This window comes from Pithys albifrons, chromosome 6 (genome assembly GCF_047495875.1).
Source record: "Pithys albifrons albifrons isolate INPA30051 chromosome 6, PitAlb_v1, whole genome shotgun sequence".
NCBI classification, from domain to species: Eukaryota; Metazoa; Chordata; class Aves; order Passeriformes; family Thamnophilidae; genus Pithys; species Pithys albifrons.
The window spans coordinates 8,512,001-8,529,957 of record NC_092463.1 but is presented as its reverse complement, the minus strand read 5'-3'; the positions used below and the strand labels follow the sequence as shown (position 1 = coordinate 8,529,957).

The 17,957-nt window shown below is 45.5% G+C and overlaps 1 protein-coding gene across 2 annotated transcripts in view; it reads right to left on the bottom strand.

The window, feature by feature from the left end:
* JAG2 (jagged canonical Notch ligand 2) overlaps positions 1-14,010 on the bottom strand; it is a 69,771-nt gene extending 55,761 nt beyond the window's left edge. Inside the window, exons 1-2 of one of the 2 annotated variants that reach the window (XM_071557372.1) lie at positions 13,654-14,010; positions 13,096-13,419 (exon numbers count right to left, since the gene is read on the bottom strand). In XM_071557372.1, the coding sequence (XP_071413473.1) occupies positions 13,096-13,419; positions 13,654-14,010 (681 nt within the window). The remainder of the gene's footprint in view (positions 1-13,095; positions 13,420-13,653) is intronic. The other variant, XM_071557373.1, reaches the window with a different exon arrangement.
* Positions 14,011-17,957: the final 3,947 nt, after the last annotated feature.

The following is a 17,957-nucleotide window of genomic DNA, read 5'->3' as shown; positions in this document are numbered from 1 at the left end:
TAGATGTTTCTTTTCTACTATCCAGTTTTAGTTGACAAAAAAAAAGTCAGAAAACTCTGCTTTAGATAGAGGGTCATAGGATTAAGTGCCAACAGACATTCTGTCTGATCATTAGGTAAAAGGAAATAAACAAGCTACATCTTAAGATACTTTCATGACTTCCCAGCTAATACAATACAGTTCCCTCCACCACAGCTGGAGTTTCCACTCCACTAGCAGTTTCCAGAAATCCAGAGCTAATCCAGTAGCAAAGAACAGAAGAAAGTATTGATGAAATTAGAGAACAGAGAAAAAAGCCTTTTATAAAGAGACACGTACAGCACCAGGCAGACAGTTGGGTACCATCTCAACATCCTTTCATTAGATTTCAGCAGAAGCTTTCAGCCTTCCTACCACCTTTGAACTGTTTCAGACTAACTTGATATTAACCAACTATCCACGTCCTACTCCTTTCCTAAAGTTTTGGAAGAAGTCCAAGATAAATTAAACCCATTATACATACAATTTCTCATTGCATTAATGAAAGTGTAGCTAGATTGTCTCTTTTGAAGTGTATATAACAACCATGAAGACCCATTAATGGTTAGTGCAAGACTTGTTTTATGCTAATATTTAGAATTCAAAGATGAACTAGTAATTAATACTGCTCTTCCCCTCCCCTCTGCACTCCATGTGGCATGGATATTAGTGTCCTCTGGGCACTTCAATCCATGCATCATTATAATTTCAACTTGAACTCAAGAGGGAATTAAACTAACTATGTAATAACATACTTTAATTATTGTTCTAACACAGAACACCTGCATGCACTCTTCTGTATTGGAAATATGCATACTAAGAAGGTAAGCAAATACATAAAAAACCAGATATGCCCCCAAGTACTATGTATGCAAAATTCCCAGGAATAAAGAGTAGTGTTTTAATCTTACCCCTTTTAAATGTTAGCTGTTGATAGCACTGCACTCTTCCCCTTTGTTTTTGAAAAAGCAAATGCCCACAAAACCAACTCCAGCTAATGAGCCTAGATGTCTTGCCTTAGGAAGAGGAGAGGCCCACACTCAACCTCTGCTCCTAAGGGAGCAGAGACTACAGCACTGTTTTTTAAGTCCTCTTCAATTCTCATCAGTCCTACCCAACAGATCCACCTTTGGAGCAACTTGGGCAGCAGCAGTCACTGCTGAAAAAGGACAAATGAGACAGAGACTCTGCTGGCCCACAGTGATGGCAACCCCTGATTGAACAAATACTTATACAGCTCCAAACAAGATGCACCCAAATGCTGTAGGCTCTGAGCACAGGTATCACTACAAATCTTTTCACCATAAAGCAAGACAAATGTCTCAGTTTTTTGCTACTTGAGTCACACAACAGTTTCAGTCAATTTGAACTTCACATTTTCACAAAAGACATACTGCAGATTTGCTCATGGCTAGTAACAGAAGTGTCATTAATCTAGAAAAAAGGGATAACACACCTCATCTACACTTGATTTCAGGCGCAAGTGAAACAACAGCTCAGTTTTCAAATTCTGCACATGCTACAGAGGCTGGCAGAGACATCAACAGAAAGAAAACACCTCATTTTAGTTCTCTGTAAATTGAGCAGAAAACTAAGAGTCACCACTCTAAGAGTGGGTACAAGTTCCTTCATGCAGATCAACTCATGCAAAGAAACTTGAATAAAGGATTAAACAAGGACTATGCACACAGTTAAATATACATGGTAGAGCCAAAGTTTACTTGTGAAAAACTAAGTTTATAAATATGTTCCTGAAACAAAGGCTTGTATCATATTCCAGCAGCAGGACTGAATCTTCTGAACAGCACTATATGGCTACAGTAAGACTTTATCATACGCCTGCAGCACCAACCACTACATTGTATTTAATTACTATTAAAAATTAACTGCTTACAGCAGCAAATAAACAAAGCATACAACAGAAAACATAGCTCTCAATTCCAAGCTATCTATCTGAATATATGACAATAGACATGACCAATCCCCCCATAACTAAACAGCTCCAGAACTTTAATATCCAACCATATCTTTCAGAAACTGGAGGGGATCTGATAAAGCTTTACATCCCTATAAATCAGACATATCCCACAAAGGGGCATGCCTTTGGAAGGAAGGCTTTGTAAAAGGTGTAGCAAAACACATGAAACAGCCTTTGAAAGTAAGCACTTGCCCTGCAAATTTACTCTAAGCATGTAAATTCAGAATGCTTCTCTATTTTTTTGCCTCCTCCTCCTGTGGACATGGATCTGGAAGCTTTGAAAGGAAGATTATCTCAGGAAGTCTTCAAATTCATGTCATTGTTGACCCCTAGTTACTCCACTGGTCAGTAACAATGGTACAGCTTTCCTCATAAGGATGAGTATCAATGGAAAACAGAAGGAAGCCACGCAAAGTGAGCGACATTAACGCAACCTGGAGACTAATTCTGCTGGTTCAAAGCTGAACTCATATCTCAAGAGTACATATTACTGACTACAGTGTCTGTACTTCATTTCCCACTGACTCTCTGCCACTCTGACTTCTCCAGATTCCTCAGCAAGCTGAAATTTCAGACTACCAAATCTTGAAAGAACATCCTAAAGTCTTGGGGAAAAATTATCACTGATAGCAAGCTGCCATGAGTCAAGACTATCATTTCCTGACAGCTAAAGCTTATTTTGTTCACCATACATTCACAGTGATTGAGAGTAGAGATGAACAGCTTGAGAAGATCTGTTGATATGCAACAGTTTGTACTTCTAAGCCCTGTGACCATCAATATCCTGACAGTTCACCGTTGAAGACCAAGAAAAAGGGAATTTGAATTCTGGAAGTTAACCCTTGAAGAACTGCAACCAGCTGAGTCTGAGCAACCAAATTACTCCTCACCTCTTACAGAAGAAGAGGAGATGTGAAGTAACTACAAGTAATAAACCACAGAACACTGAAGTTATGAGAGTTACTTAACAGTAAACAGAAAGCACTGCAGGAGCACTAAATATCTGACAACCAACATCTTAGTCTAAACATTTCAGTTTCCCTACTTCCTTCCCTTCCGCACTTTCTGATAGAAGAAAGCACCAATACATGTGGATGAATCATGGAAACAATACTCTGTTCTACAAAATGTCTCCAGCAACCAAATACAACACCAAAATATTTGGGGTCTATATGTAAACATATGATTTAAGCAAGAGTTTATACCCAACACAGGGGTGTTATCAGGTCATTGTTTTGTGCAAAAAACAGTCATTACTGAGGGGCAGCAGACAGCTGTACTTGCTCTTAACAACCAAGCATGGCCTGACTTTCAGACTTTGCTGTCTATATTAACTAGTTACAGTAAAAATTCCATATTGTGAAACAAGGAAAATTGCGTTACTGTAACATAGAAATCAGAATTACCATAAGTATCTTTATATTTTTTTTAAATGTGGTGTATGAGAAAGGAACTGGCCACTAAAATCAATTAAGCAGTAGCACAAGTTACCAAAACAGTGTTATTAAAATTATCCTCAATCAATAGAAAGAACACTAAATGGCACCAAAAATTGCACACCCTAGAGAACTTCTACTTCAGTCTTGATTGGGGTAGATCAATAATTAAGCTATTTAAGTATTTCTCAACTTACTGCTCAAAGCACATGTCAATCAAGTCTTCGAAGTATGTAGAAGTTCCCTAATTAGAACTTAAGTTTTTCAGCTGCAATCCAGGATTTTTTTACACTCAAAATGTAAATTGTGTTTTAAGGCAGACATTTCAATTTTGCAATGCTATAACCAGAATCATACATATTTTGGGGGAAAAAACATTTACCCAGTTTGAACTTTAGATGTTTAATGTTACTTAAGCAGGTATGCTCATAGTACTAGAAAGCACTACGGAGACTAAAGACCTCGTGGTCTATCTGGAACTAGAAGAAGCATTTTAAGAACAATTTAAGCATAATAATAACCAATTAGTAACAAACTAAACAAAACCCACCAGAACACATCCTGCTGGGAATAAGGTATATATAATCAGGACTTTCAAGCCTGAAGCAGGATGTAAACAGATTGCAGTTTCTGTACTAATACTCCAGTCTTATCTCAGATTTAAAAAGAAAAAAACCAAAACAACAAACCCAAACAACTTCAGAGAATGAGCACCTGTGCATCTGTCCAAGAGGCATATAATTGGTTACTCAAGGACTATTACTTTGTTTCTTAGCAACCTCTGCAAGCTCTAATCAAGTAAGACTAAGATGGTCATTTAGCCTTGAAATGCTTTGCCCCTTCCATCTCATATAGCATTCTAACTGCTCTTAAGGAGAAGTCATTTCAACCACAGATAAAAATCAAGGTTTAGTATGTGTTTCAGCTCAGAGTTCCTGTTATCAAGTGATCTTCATGTCAAACGTGCTTTTTACACTTTATTTAGTATCTGAAACAACAAATAATAAAATAGATATTTTTCTCCTTTAGATTAAAGGCTAACTACAACTCTAAAGAAAACCCTTGGGAATAAAGTTTAATAAATCAGCATACAGTATAGCTCTCAAACAACAACAATTCATAAGTGGAAAACATTCCACAAATAGAATTATAAGAAAAATGCTTAATATCAAAAGCGTCAGTAAAGACATTTCAGGTAAGTAGCAAGCATTTTCCTCAAAACTGGATGGTATTTAAATCTTTGGTGATGCAGAAATGTATCTACCATGCTGCATACACTGGATTTCTAAAATTAAGTAACTTTGAGGAAAATCTGGTCATCAGACCAGAAAAAAAAAGCCTTTGGAGTACTCAAAAAAATAAACTCATCTGTTTAGTCCTAGCCTACATCACTGCTTGTCTGTAGTATCAATGGACACAGTCTCCACTTAATACAGAATTCTTGCTGTCTTCATCCTGGCAGGTGTTCCCGAAGGAAGAAGCACCTCTAAGAGAACCCCAGCAGTCCACAGGAGGCAGAAGTTCAGTCCTGCCCAACATGAACTAGCAGAGATGCTCTTAGGCGCCCACACCAGTTCACTCCCAACCCTGGGGGTAGCAATGGGCTGGGGGTGATCAGGCCCCACCTGCTGTGGGTGTTCAGCTCTTATGTGAGAGATCAACATTCAGTTCAAAAACACTGAAAGAACTTGGCAGACACTGCTGCCAACAGTCACCTCTGACCAAAGACTGACCCCGTTTAAGACACCCACTAACCAGACGCAAGACCAGAGGGTGACCAAAGGATTATCACAGCACAGAAGAAGAGAATGGTGGAGTTAGTGTCAAGAAACAGTAACAACTATCCTTGAGGTAAGCAAATGGCCAAGCATCAAGGAGCCAGAAGCAATGCCAGTATACCCTTATTCCTCACGCCTTGAAGCAGCCTCTCCTTTCAAACTGATGCTCTCAAGCTCCTTCCAGATCAGAGGATTATTAGCAGCTAGAACTGGAGAAAGGGAAAGTAAATGGATGTGCTAGCAGAAAAGGGAGGGTCACTTTCCAGTCGTTTCAGCAGGCTAAGCAGCTCTCAACTAGAGCAGGCAATGCAAACAGGACCCACACAGAGTTGACAAAACATTGGGCTTGTTTTCAGAAGAGCAGGGAGGGAAGCTTTCTGGCACACAATAATTTAAAGCTTCTGCAGATGACTAAGTATACGATGTGATCATAGCTGCTTTATGAACTTATAGTAGCTTTTAAAGTATGTTCATAGCATGTATTCCAGAGCCAACACTCACACAAATCAACACCTAGAGGAAAAACAAGCGAAGGAGTCAGACTACACAAAAAGGATGAATTCCAGTCATCTCACCTACATGCAGTGACTCGATGGCATTGCTCAAGAGGGGCCAGACAGTTGCTGGCCCACAGTGGTAGCACAGGAGTAATTTAAAACATTAAAAAGCAAAATCTCAATTTATCCTACACATCTGTCTCAAATACAATCCTTCTCACACAAGAAAAACTTTGTGGCAACAATACAGATTCACAACAAACTAAAAACTCACTACACCATTTTTGGCAATTTTTATGACCAGAATACATGGATCTTTCCCATAATTCATTGACAGAAGCTTCATTTTTGCAGCTTTTGTGTGAACTCTAATAGTAACTCCAAGTGAGCTGGACTTGCACAAGGAATACAAGCTGTAGTATCAAACACAAAGTAGCTTTTGCCACACAAAGCTCCTCAACATCTACTCTAACACTTGAACTTCACAGAATCACTCAGGGCACCTACAACACAGTGGGAATGCAGCCCAATTAGGCCAAATATCACAAGTCTGATATAACGCAACCAATTATGGTCTTACCCTAATCAACTATGTTCAAGATAAACCTGACTTTTTCAGATTAAAGCTATAAGCAGTCATGTCTTCAGCAAATACTTCATATGCAGACTTTTTTTTTTGCAAAAGCAGCATTTGAAACCTCTTCCAACAGCCCAGAGACAGTGCTGTGAAACCTCCATCACGCTGCAGCGAACTGAACATGCTCTGCTTCTACTTCACCCTCTTCTCCGGCTCACATCCTCTAGTATCAGTGTAATCCTGCCTACTTTAATACCTATTCCATTTTCAGTCAAAGATTTAATGCCCACACGAGCTGTGTGGTTAGGAGTGTAACATTTCACAGATAGGCTGGCTAGAGCAACTTCTGGAAAAAAGATTAGAAAGTCGACTAGAGGTGTACAGGCACACCACTTGCAGTGGCTGGGAGGTGAGGGGGTTTGTCTTCAGCCTCAATGTTTCCAATAAATAAGCAGATGTTTATTTAAGGAAGCTTTCAAGGAGTATAAATAGAAATGTTCTTCACTACCTGACCATTTCTGTGACATTCAAAAAAACCCACCCAAAACTTTAAGGTATAAAGTTTAAATAGTTAGCAGAATACTGTCCTTTGAGGCATATTTATTTCAAAGACATAAGAAATTCTAGATTTAGTGACATCAATGCATGAAAGATTAAGAGTGCAAAGAGCACTTCTGCTTAAAATTAGAAGACAGATTTCCTATAGTTACATGAAACTTAAGTCTTTAGACTTTCTATTCTGGGCAAGCTGCAAATAGTTGCTGGCACACAGAGCATGCCAATAATAAATCCCGTTTTCAAAGAGTGGTTCTGAAGTGGTCACCACTAAGGCCTTGATTCTTTTTTAGAGGTGACACCTGCAGCTGCTATTGAAATCAACTGGAGTTGTCACTACCCAGCACTGACAAAGCCACTCTCTAAAACATCACCAATTATCTTTTTTAATAAAGAGCATAACAAAACCTGAAAACTACTTCCTGCAGTTGTGTCACTTGAAACCAAAGGAATATCATTTATATAATAAACCAGTACCTCAACCCCTCATTTCTGATCAAGAAGGTTTCAAGGGAAACAGTACCAAGCAGGTGAAAGAATATAAATTCCCTGACCTGCCTCCCCAAAACTGAGGAAACATGGATCCATGTTTTCTGATCTACAATGTATGTGTCCATGAATTGCAACAAGCAGGGGGAGGCTCTATGAGCAAAAAGACTGCAGGCGTTTTGGCAAAATAAGAAAGAATTTGGCATGGCAGTTCCACAGGAGTCACAGAGTCTGCGGACAGGTCCATCAGCCAGAGTCAGTAAGCATACATTGAATTCAGGTGGGAAAGCAAAATAAATAAGTCAAGGGAAAAAAGGAAGCTCTGTGCTGTCACCAAAGCCTTCCACTCTTAGGAAAAAGTTAGGCTGCTGGCAAATAAGACATTAAATACTTACATAATTCATCAGTATACAGCTATCAACATTATTTTTTCCATGCTGATTTCCTCATGTACATTATAACACATCACCACAGCAGGTGAGTTTTGCATTTTGGCATAAGATCTTGATCTCATTTCTTATTCCCTGCCCTCAGGTCTTGCTTGGAACTTTGCTTTTGCATGCACTTTGTTAAAAGGGAGTTTTAATGGAGCAAAGAACAATTAATTACAGGTAAAGCTCCCTGTTTCTCACTTGACACTTCATTTGTCAAATTGTAATCTTTTTCATGGAAAAACCCATATCTACTCTTCCTCTGGTACAGCTACATACAAGTATCTTTTGCAGTGCTAAACTTTAACCTGCCTAATTTAAACACATCTGTCCCAATGGGTTGGCATCCAAGCTGACAGGATGCATGTTCACTCTATCAGGGAGCACCAAGTAATCTAATCCAGGATATTTTCATTACAAAGCCTCAAGATCCTGATCAGAGAGCACTGATGGCTGTGTTGAGACAGGAGGTAGACCAACTGTGGATCTACCAGCCTAACAAAAATAGACAACAGCATTTCCTACTTTCAGGCTATATCTAGTTCCCTACAGGCACCAAGGAACCCAACTTCAAGGCTAGATGCCTTCCAGCATCTAATCACCTTCATTTTTCAAATTAGGGAGACAGAGAGCTTGATACAGAATCCTATACTTAAGGAGAAAACATGTGAAAATGCCAAACAGAACGCCATACCCACTAAGCAATAAAAGCTGTAAGGTCAAGTATTCCTGCTCAAGTTTTGGCAGGGGAGGGGACAGGTTGCTTTCTAAGAATTTTACCACTTACTGCTGCAGCCAAGTTATCCTCTCAGCAGTTTTACATATTCGATGGTTCATGCTACTGTGCATGTTTTAAATCAAGACTGACCCCCTCCAGGCATTTGAATGAGACTTACATGTGGACTATATATATGGATGAAACTCACACAGACCACAAATATGAAATACTTTTTTATCTACCTTAAAGTTAACAGTACTTCAAAAGTTTAGAGAGTGGTGCTACAATCACATTCTAAATAGGAAAAAAATCTTGTCATAGTGCTTACAAAAATAATCAGTTGCCCAATCCTAGTGGGGAAGGCACCCTTTACCCAAGCTATTTTGTGAGGGCTGCCTGAACCTTTGCTACCTTTCCTTCAGACAGGTACACAGAGTCCTAGCTAAGGACTCACCAAGGAAACTGAGAAGTGAAATTGCTTGTTTCTGCTACTTATCTCTAAGGCCCTGAACTCCGAAGTTCACCTGGGAAGCTCAGGGTATACAGCACTCATACAAGCACTGCACTGACTGCCAATCACACTGGCATCTCAAAAACAGAGAGGCTGAGGGCAGCTAATGATGCATACTGTAATACATGATTTCAACATCCAAAACTAGTCAGAACAATTCCTCTATATGACTAATTAACTGAAGTAATGGATGGCATACCAATATTTATGGTACAGGAAAACCTGTGAATTCCCTGAGGGAAAGAACAGGGTGGAGGGGAAAACCACACACGCAAGTCCATTTCTTGCAAAGAAGTACAAAACATGGTTCCACATAACCCATCCAGAATGCTCGTAACTTTAAAGCATCATTTTTAGCAGTTACCTTCAATTAACCCCAAATCTAAAATCTTGCCAATAACCTAACCGCTATTGATAAATATTGGTGTGCCAGGTATTTCTGAAGCTTCAGTGTCTGAACAAACAGCTTTGTGCTAGGGGAAAAAAAAAAAAGCTAAGACTAACCTAAGCTGTGTAACTGATCAGAATCAAGGTTTTTCAAAATACTCGAATTCTTCTGTCTTTTTTGTTTTAAAGTTGCACACAGATTTTAATCGCATTATTTGTTTGTTAACAATCTCAAACAATCATTAAGCTTCAAGTTTTACAGCAGGAGGCAATGAAATAAATGTGAGGTAGGTGGGTGAAGAAGACAGCTGTATTCTTCTAGCTGTTCCTCAGCTCTCCCACTGCCAGATTTCTGTGGATGATGTATCCCAAGGTAGCAATTTTAAGAACTTTTTGGCAATAACCCAAGATCCCTCTTGCAAATCAGACATCAGACTAATGATATTAAAAATAAAAAAGGACAGGAAATAGGAATAAAGTGGGTAACTGATAGTGTAACAAACACTGGAAGTTACTGAACTCTGGTACTGCAGCTTTACAGAAGAGACATTTGCCCAAGTTTTGCAATAAAATTTTAGCTTGTAAAATTACAAAAAAAAAACAGTAAACCAAAACAAATCACTTTTCATGACACTACTTGCTTTACAGCTACTGCTAGCTCAGGACACTACAATTTCAAACAGATTTCAAGAAAAACTCCCTCAAGCAATTCCTACATTAGCCTCTAAATGAGGGGGTTATCTTTCAGATGAGGTTCAGTAAGAAGTCAACATATACCAGTGCTGGCTTTCATTAGGGTTGGATTTCTTAGTCTTAAAAATCCAAACTAGTACTACTGAAATAAGTCCTCTTCTCACTGCCAACGCCAAAGCAAATTTGTTTCATAAGTGAAGGACACAATTTCTGATTCTCTTTACTCTTGCTTCTTCCCAGCATATTAAATAAGCAGTAATTTCATTGCTGTATAGTAAAAATAAAAATTATACAAAAGACTAGGTCCATATTGGTTTTTCTTGTTTGCAAACTTGAATAGCAAGAGAATATTATTTGAGAATAATTTTGAAATTACCCCAGGGAGTTGAAACCTAACCCAGGAACTCAATCTACTTCAAAAGACCCTTGTGTTAAACTAGCATTACAATTAAGCCTCTCCTTGCAGTCTCTACACAGCTTAATGTACAGCTCTGACACACCGAGCCTCAAGAGTTCAAGACCTAACTACGACATACAGGAGGGACTTCTTTCCATAGGTGCATCCACAGACAGATTTAAGAAGTACAAGTACTCCAAAGCTTTTTTTTTTTTTAGAATCAAAAGTGGGCTGGGAGAGTATTCAGTAAACCTTCCAAAAATTAGCTAGCCACCCACTAGACTGCAGTGGCACTGTTTAAATAAATTACGGGCTACTTTGCAACAGCTGCAAGAAAAAATGGTGGAAAAAAAAAACTGAGTATTTCAATTCCCTTAAAACGCTGGAGGCAACAATTGAAGAAACAGCAGCAGACAGGGCTGGAGACACCACGTTAATTCACCTGCAAGAGGTAGGTCCAACAGGCCTTACTTAGGACTGGGTGAGCACAACAACAATATCCGGCAGCTGCAAGGTAAAAATCCAAAGAAGGCTGGGCTTAGGGACCTGCATCACAAGGATTATCAAACTCTCCTCGTGTTTCAAGTGGCGATACTAGAAACTGGCAAAATAAAAGTGTGAGTTAAGTTACCTTTACTTCCTCATGCAGATAACATATAAAGTTTGAGGTCCTAATGTTACTCAAATCTCCTACTGAAGAGTTTACGATTTCATCAAGCCTCTATTAAATGGTCAATAAAGAGGAGAAGGAATCTTAATTTTCCCTTTGATCTTATAACTTAAGAGCACAGTTCTAAATACCCTGCTTTTACGGTATTGACTAACCCGTTAACAGGAACCTTTCCAAGTTAAACAGGCCACAGGACCAACAAAGGCCATCAAAACACCCCAACCTGGCAACCAGAACTTAAGTGCCTCTGCAAAGAAAAATTTATCTGCTGTAGCTTTTTTTTAACCATTTAAATGCTGCAAACGCCCTATCTTCAAATAGCACTAAGTCCTTAGTTTGAGGGGCACGAACATCAGGTTGGAGAGTCCTCGGCAGTGGAGGAGTGATTTCCTTTAGCTTGAAATGCAAGTGATGCATTTTTGTCCCTGATTGTTCCTAGCTGGCATTTTCCGAGCAACAAAGATCCCGCGAGCTACGTGTTTCAAAGAGGTTAACAAGGGCTGCTTCATCTTTTCAGCCACCAGGTGCCAAATGCAGCCCGCAGGTACCGAGACTCCCGATACGCATCTCCCCGCCGCGCTCGGGCACTGCACCACCCCCATTCCTCAGCGCCTCGCAACTTGCCAGCTTCCACCCCGTGGCCCACTTGGAAGGGCCGAGGGCAACAGCTGTGAAACTCGCTGCAGGATCCTACCTGCCTGCAGCCGGGCAGAGAGCCCGGCCTTCCCTCCCTCCCACAGCCCTCCCCACGCCCAGCACCACCGAACAGCAGCAGGAACGCCCGAGCCTCTACGGACGGGCACCAGCACCGGCCCCTGCGGATGTCCCATCCCTAGAAGCGTTCAAAGCCAGGCTGAATAAAGCTTTGGGCAACCTGGTCTAGGGCAAGGTGTCCCCGCTCACGGCAGAGGAGTCGGACTCAGACGATCTTTACGGTCCCTTCCAACCCAAACCATTCCATATGCCCTGCGGTCCAGCGGCGCGCAGGGAAGGGCGGGGCGGGGGGGGCCGAGGTAACGTAGAGACCTCCCGAGACCCGGAGGAGAGAGAAGGGGAGGGAGCAGCCGCGGGGTTTCACACACGCACAGGCAGAGCCCCCGGCACCAGTGTCCGAGCCAAGCTGCGCTTCCAGCCCCCGCTCCCACAACCCGCACCACCTGGGGAGGCGAGGAGCACAGGGCTCGCCCAGGTGCGGGCTGTCTACTGCGCAGGTGTTGGGGACCCAGCTCCAGGTGTGGGATGGCTCCCCGGTGCGGAGTGTCCCCCTTCGCAGCTGTTGGGGATCCAGCTCTAGGTAGGAGGTTTCTCCCCCGCATGTACTGGGGACCCAGCTCCAAGTGCGGGGCATTCCCCCGACAGGTGTTGGGGACCCAGCTCCAAGTGCGGGGTGTGTCCCCGCACGTATTGGGGACCCAGCTCCAGGTGCGGGGTGTCCCCCCCCTCCCCCGCCAAGCCACGCGCGGCCCCGCCCGCGCCGCTCGCGCCCTCCTCGAGCAGCGGCACGCGCCGCGACCCGCCCGGCGGCAGCGCCCCCTGCCGGGGGCAGCCCCGCTCTGCGCGGGCCCGGGCGCGCCGCCGTCGGGCTCCGCTCCCTCCCTCCCGGGGCAGGGGGTCGCACTTCATTATTATTATTATTATAAATTTTCCCTTTTTTAACCTTACGCACCCCGACAGCAGCAGCCCCTCACGCCCCCAGCCCGCAGGCTACTTCCCGGAGCACCCACCACAGCCCCCAGCACCGCTCAGAGCGGCGAGGGCTGAGCGCCCGCCCTCCCTCCCCGCGCCTCGCTCCGCCGGCCGTGCCCCGCAGCCCCGGGAGGCGGCGGCCGCGCCCAGGCTGCGCACCGGCGGTTCGCCCCGCTCTCCAACGAGGGAGCGGCACCGACGGGAGCGAGCGGGCTGGGGGCGAGAAGCACCACACACAAAAAAGGTGATAGCGACAGCGCGATCATCAACCTACCGGCCACGCGAACTGGAAGGGAATAACAATCCTGCCCGTCTCGGGGGTTCTGCCTTGGTGGGAGTACTTGTTTGTGTTCAAATAGAATATATTTCCACCGAGAACGGGGGTAGATCCGAATCCGTAGTTGCAGGGTCCGACCGGCGTGATCTTGGCCTGATATTCCTTGAGGCAGACTTTCACGTAAGTGTCGCACTCGTCCCGGGAGCAGTCCTGGTTCTGGGGGCTTTTCATGCCATCGCAGCATTCCCCATTGAGCAACTCGCCGTTTACATTCCGCACCGAGTTAAGCTGCAGCTCGAAATAGCCCGTGGAGCGGGCCACCTAAAAATAAAAGCCGAAGGGGAGAGACAGCCTCGTTACTACCGCGGCCGGGGGGCAGCAGGTCCCGGCTCGCCGCGGCAACTTTCGCCGGCTGCAGGTTTAATGCAGAGCCAGACAGATATAACACTAGCGAGATAAATACAAATAAGAAACGAGCAAGGTGGAAACGGAGCAAGGGAAAGGAAGCCGCGGCGCCCGGCGGCCGGAGCGGAGCCCCCCGCGCCCCGTCCCTACCTGCACGCAGCAGGCGAGGAGCAGCGCCAGGCCGAGCGCGGCGGCGCGGGGGGCCCGGCGCGGCCGTCCGGCGCCCCGCATGCCTCCTCCGCCGCCGCCTCCTCCTCCCGCTGCCGCTCCGCACCGCCTCAGAGAAGCCCGCCGAGCCCACCGGCCACGGACCGGCGGCCGCTCGCGGCATGGGCGGCGGGGGAGCCGCCCGCAGCGCGCCGGGGGGCGCAGGGCATGGGCTGCCGGCGGGGCCGCCCGGAGCGCTCCGCCGCCGCTCCCCTCCCGCGGGCTCCGCTCGCCCTCTGTGCGCCTCGGCTCCACGGACACCCAACAAGTAGGTGCCGGAGTGACAGCTTCATTACCCATTCGCTGCCGCGGCCGCTGCCTTCATATTAATGAGAGGGACGGCCCGGCGGGTGGGGCTAGCGCTGCTCCCGCCGCGGCTCTTAAAGGGCGGCGGGCGGCTCTCGGTCTACCCCGCCCTGCCGGCCCCAGGTGGTAGAGGGAGGGGGATGGGGCGACATCTATGGGAGTGATTCGTGCACCCGCGAGTTGGAGGAATAGCCTTTGGATAGATGTGTGTGCCCGCCGCGTGCAGAAGGGTGTAGGGGGGATGCGCTTGTGCTTGGGGGGTAGCACAGGGTGAGTGCGCCCACGCTTGTGTGGAACTGCCCAGGGTGTACGCACAGATTGGCGTAGAAGAGCACATGCAGCCAAGAAATGCTTGGAGTGGGAGCACCCCCAACAATGCAGGAGCTGGCACAGCTGTGAAGGACTCCTTAGGGTGTGATCATCTACAGCTGTAAAGTGCTTTAAGCAGTATCACCTAGCGCTGTAGACGAGTGCTCAAGGGGGAATCACTTATAGCTGTGGAGGAGTGATCAGGGTGGGATGACCGATAGCTGTGGATGAACAGTATCACTCGCGGTCATGGAGGACTGCATTGATTGGTTGTGCGTGTAGTCAGATAGATGCACTGTGCATGCAGATGTAGGGGTGGAGGAGAATACGGTGTAGGATCATCTACAGCAGCGGAAGAGCAGGCATGGTGCATGCTCCCACAGCTGTGGAGGAGCGTATGGCATGGGTGCACCCGTGGTTTTAGAGGAACATCGAGGGTGGGAGCACCCACGGCCCCAGAGGAGTGTGTGGGGTGCACACACCCATAGCCGTGTAGGACCACACATGCTGCATGCACACGTGGCTGCAGAGTAGTGCATGGGGTGTGCACACCCACACTTATGTAGAGGCACAAAGGGTGTGTGAACCCACAGCCCCACAGGAGTTCACACAGAATGGATTTTAGAGTGCTCTCGGTGACATGTGCAGTATATAGAGCAGATGGCCAAGTGGTGGGATCATGTCCTCCTCCAGTGGTGGCTCAAGCAAGTATGAGAGTAACCGAGCAGAGATTTCTCCTTTAGTCTACGCACCCTGTGATTTTGATCCCTGCTGACAACTATGAAAGCTATACATCCTCACAACTGCATACTATGGATACATTATCAAAGCCCAGATCTGCATTTAGGACCTAAGTTTTCCTTCTGTTTCTCTCCCTTTCCCCTCACCCCATTTAACTCTTGAGTACTGATCATCCACCGGAGGGGACAATTAGAGAACAAACAGCTCAGAAATCAAAGGGCTGTCGTGTTCCCCTGTGTAGAAAACCTTTCACAGAGCCTCCCCCTGCCTTTTCAGTGCCCCGGCTGCCCCCCGTCCCTCCAGCAGCCAGCCAGCATGCTGCTCCTCTGCTATTCATGGCCAGCGTGCAGCTGCAGCTACTTTCCTCGGCTGACACAGCAGCAGCTGCTACGTGTGTGCCAGCTGGCCAGCCGCTCTCCAAAATCCTCTTGTCCACCCCACTCCCCTTACTTTCCTGCTTCCCCACCTACAGACCTACTTCTCTTTTCCCACCACGTCTCCCACTTGCCACAATCTGCTCCAGTTTCCTATCTCCCCACTGTCCTGAGCCTACCCCTTGCTGTCCTGATTCACCTTACTTGCTCTCCAGGAAGCATCCCTTTCCCTCTTATCCCTCCGGAGCTCAAACAGGAGCTCTCTGAAGTGGAGAGGTGAATATTGCTTTTAATTATTTTATGTGTCCTCTCTTTGAAACTGTGCCTCCCAACATAACTGCATTCAAGCATTTTTTTGGTTTAGATAACCTTTAGGATAACCACCTTTAGAAGGCGGTAGAGGGAAAGAGGGGAGAGCTGAGGGAGGTCTGTCATGGTGGGTTGAGGTGTTATTTTAACATTGCTACATTTTGTTAATCAGAAACTCTTCTGAGCCCATGCTCTTTGCCCAGCTGAGCTGCTTGCTGGCTTCCAACTGGACAGGCAAATGCTCTGGTTTTTAACTACTTTTTCTGGTGGCTGAAGGATAAGAGTTTCTTAGACAAGCTTTCTGCCTAAAGATTATTTTGTGGTGGATGGCAGCCAAAATATTTTGCAAGACAGGTATTTTGTTTGCATGTAGCATCATAAACAAACATAAACCCTCATCATCTACCTTCAGCATTATGCGGTCAATATGCCTCTGGAGGAAGACATTTTTATCACCAAGCTAAACAAATCTAATACACCAGAAAGATGATCCAGTAGTCACAGCATATGCTCAGTCTCTACAGAGCCAAGCTCGGTTACCTGCTGTATCACAGAATTTCTTTGTTACCTTGAGCACACTGCGTGCTCTTTTTGTGCTTTGGTTTCACCTTTGTAAATATTCTACAGTACTCAAAAACTCTGATGCCATTTTAAAATGCCTTTTCTTGCTGTAACCTAACTTCACAGGAGCAGAGATGGGAGGTGCAGCTATTTCCAGGCATTCTCTCTGCTTGGGAAAATTTTCATTTTATTCTTCTCAGTGCCATTGCCCCATTTTCAGCCTGAATTCCTTAGTCCTCCTACTGTGGATATTATTTTTCAAGTGCTGTGGAGTTTCTCTCTATTCTTCTTTGGGTATGGAAAGTCGTTTCATTACAGTTAAGCACAGATAGTGATGGTTTTCAGGTAATGCAGCAAAAAATATTTCTTAACAAATTAACTTGGAGCTTTTAGAAAAGTCTGGTGGCCAGATCTGAAGGTGAATGCTCAGTAAGGCTAAGAGGAGCCATACCTTGTAGCTTGGACAATCTACAATCAGATGAGCCCTGTGTGACCAGCCCTGAAGGACAGGTCAGCCTCAATCACAGTCTTGCCTTCCCACTACCATTTGGAGGCTGGTAAAGTTAGGTAAGATGAAAAGCAAAATCCTGTTCAGCCTTTGGGTGCACTCACTTCCAGGAGGTCACCAAATTTCCGCATCCAGGAATGCGGTGGCAGGATTTGCCCCCTTCTTCCCCCAGCATTTTGCAGGCTCTGGTCCCCTGGTGCAGGACAGCTTGCAAGACTGGGCTTTCCCTGCTCCGAGCAAGCACGCTGGAGGTGGCTGGCTCCATAACTCATTGCCAATCAGCTGCATGCTCCATGGCCTGCTTGAGGCCCCGGCTGCCAAGTGTAACGTGTCTCCTCTTACACCCACACCTGCAGCCCAGCCTGCTGTCACCCAACCCGCTGCCTCTCCTGGCCGTCCTGCATCTGGCTGCACTCTGTGCCAGCAGACATCCTTTTTCCAGTGGGGAGGCCAAGGCCTGCCCTTTCCTGCTGAGGGGACATCCTCCCTTCACCTTCCCCAGAGAAGGTTCCCTGTGCCTTTTCACTGAGTCACAAGGCTGTCTGTGCAGGCACCTGACTACTCTTCGGAGGCAGTTGATATAAATTTCCCTATGCTTAGTACAGCTTTGAGGTACTTCTCTTTTGCTGCCTTCTCACCAAAACAAGTGCTGTCAAGATCCAGATAAAAAAAATCATAAATATCCTCCTCTTGCTTCTCCCTTGCTTCCTCCTCCTGCTGCTGCTCCTTCTCCTTTCTCTGTCAACCCGTGCTCATGGTAGCAAGTGGGAATTGGGGGTTATGCATGAAAGAAGGGTGGAAATAGGGCAGAGAAAACTCATGCTAGACTTTAACTGGGGCTTGAGCTTGCAGCCAGCAGTTACTCATCCTGCACAGGGGACATGACTGGAGAACATCAGTCCCTCTGGCAGGGGAGGGATGCGCTCACCGCCAGTCTTAAGCAGGGTGGAGTGCCGGCATCCTGTACCTCCTCATTCCCAGCCCTCTGGGCGAGAATTTTTGCTGTTGAGCTCTGGCTGTGCACTTGTGCTAAGTTTATGCCTATATGCAACCCCTTTGCAAGTATGCTCATTAAATCATTTGCATAAAATATCCCTGGAGGATCATAGCATGGGAAGTGGCAGGGTTCATCCATGTAC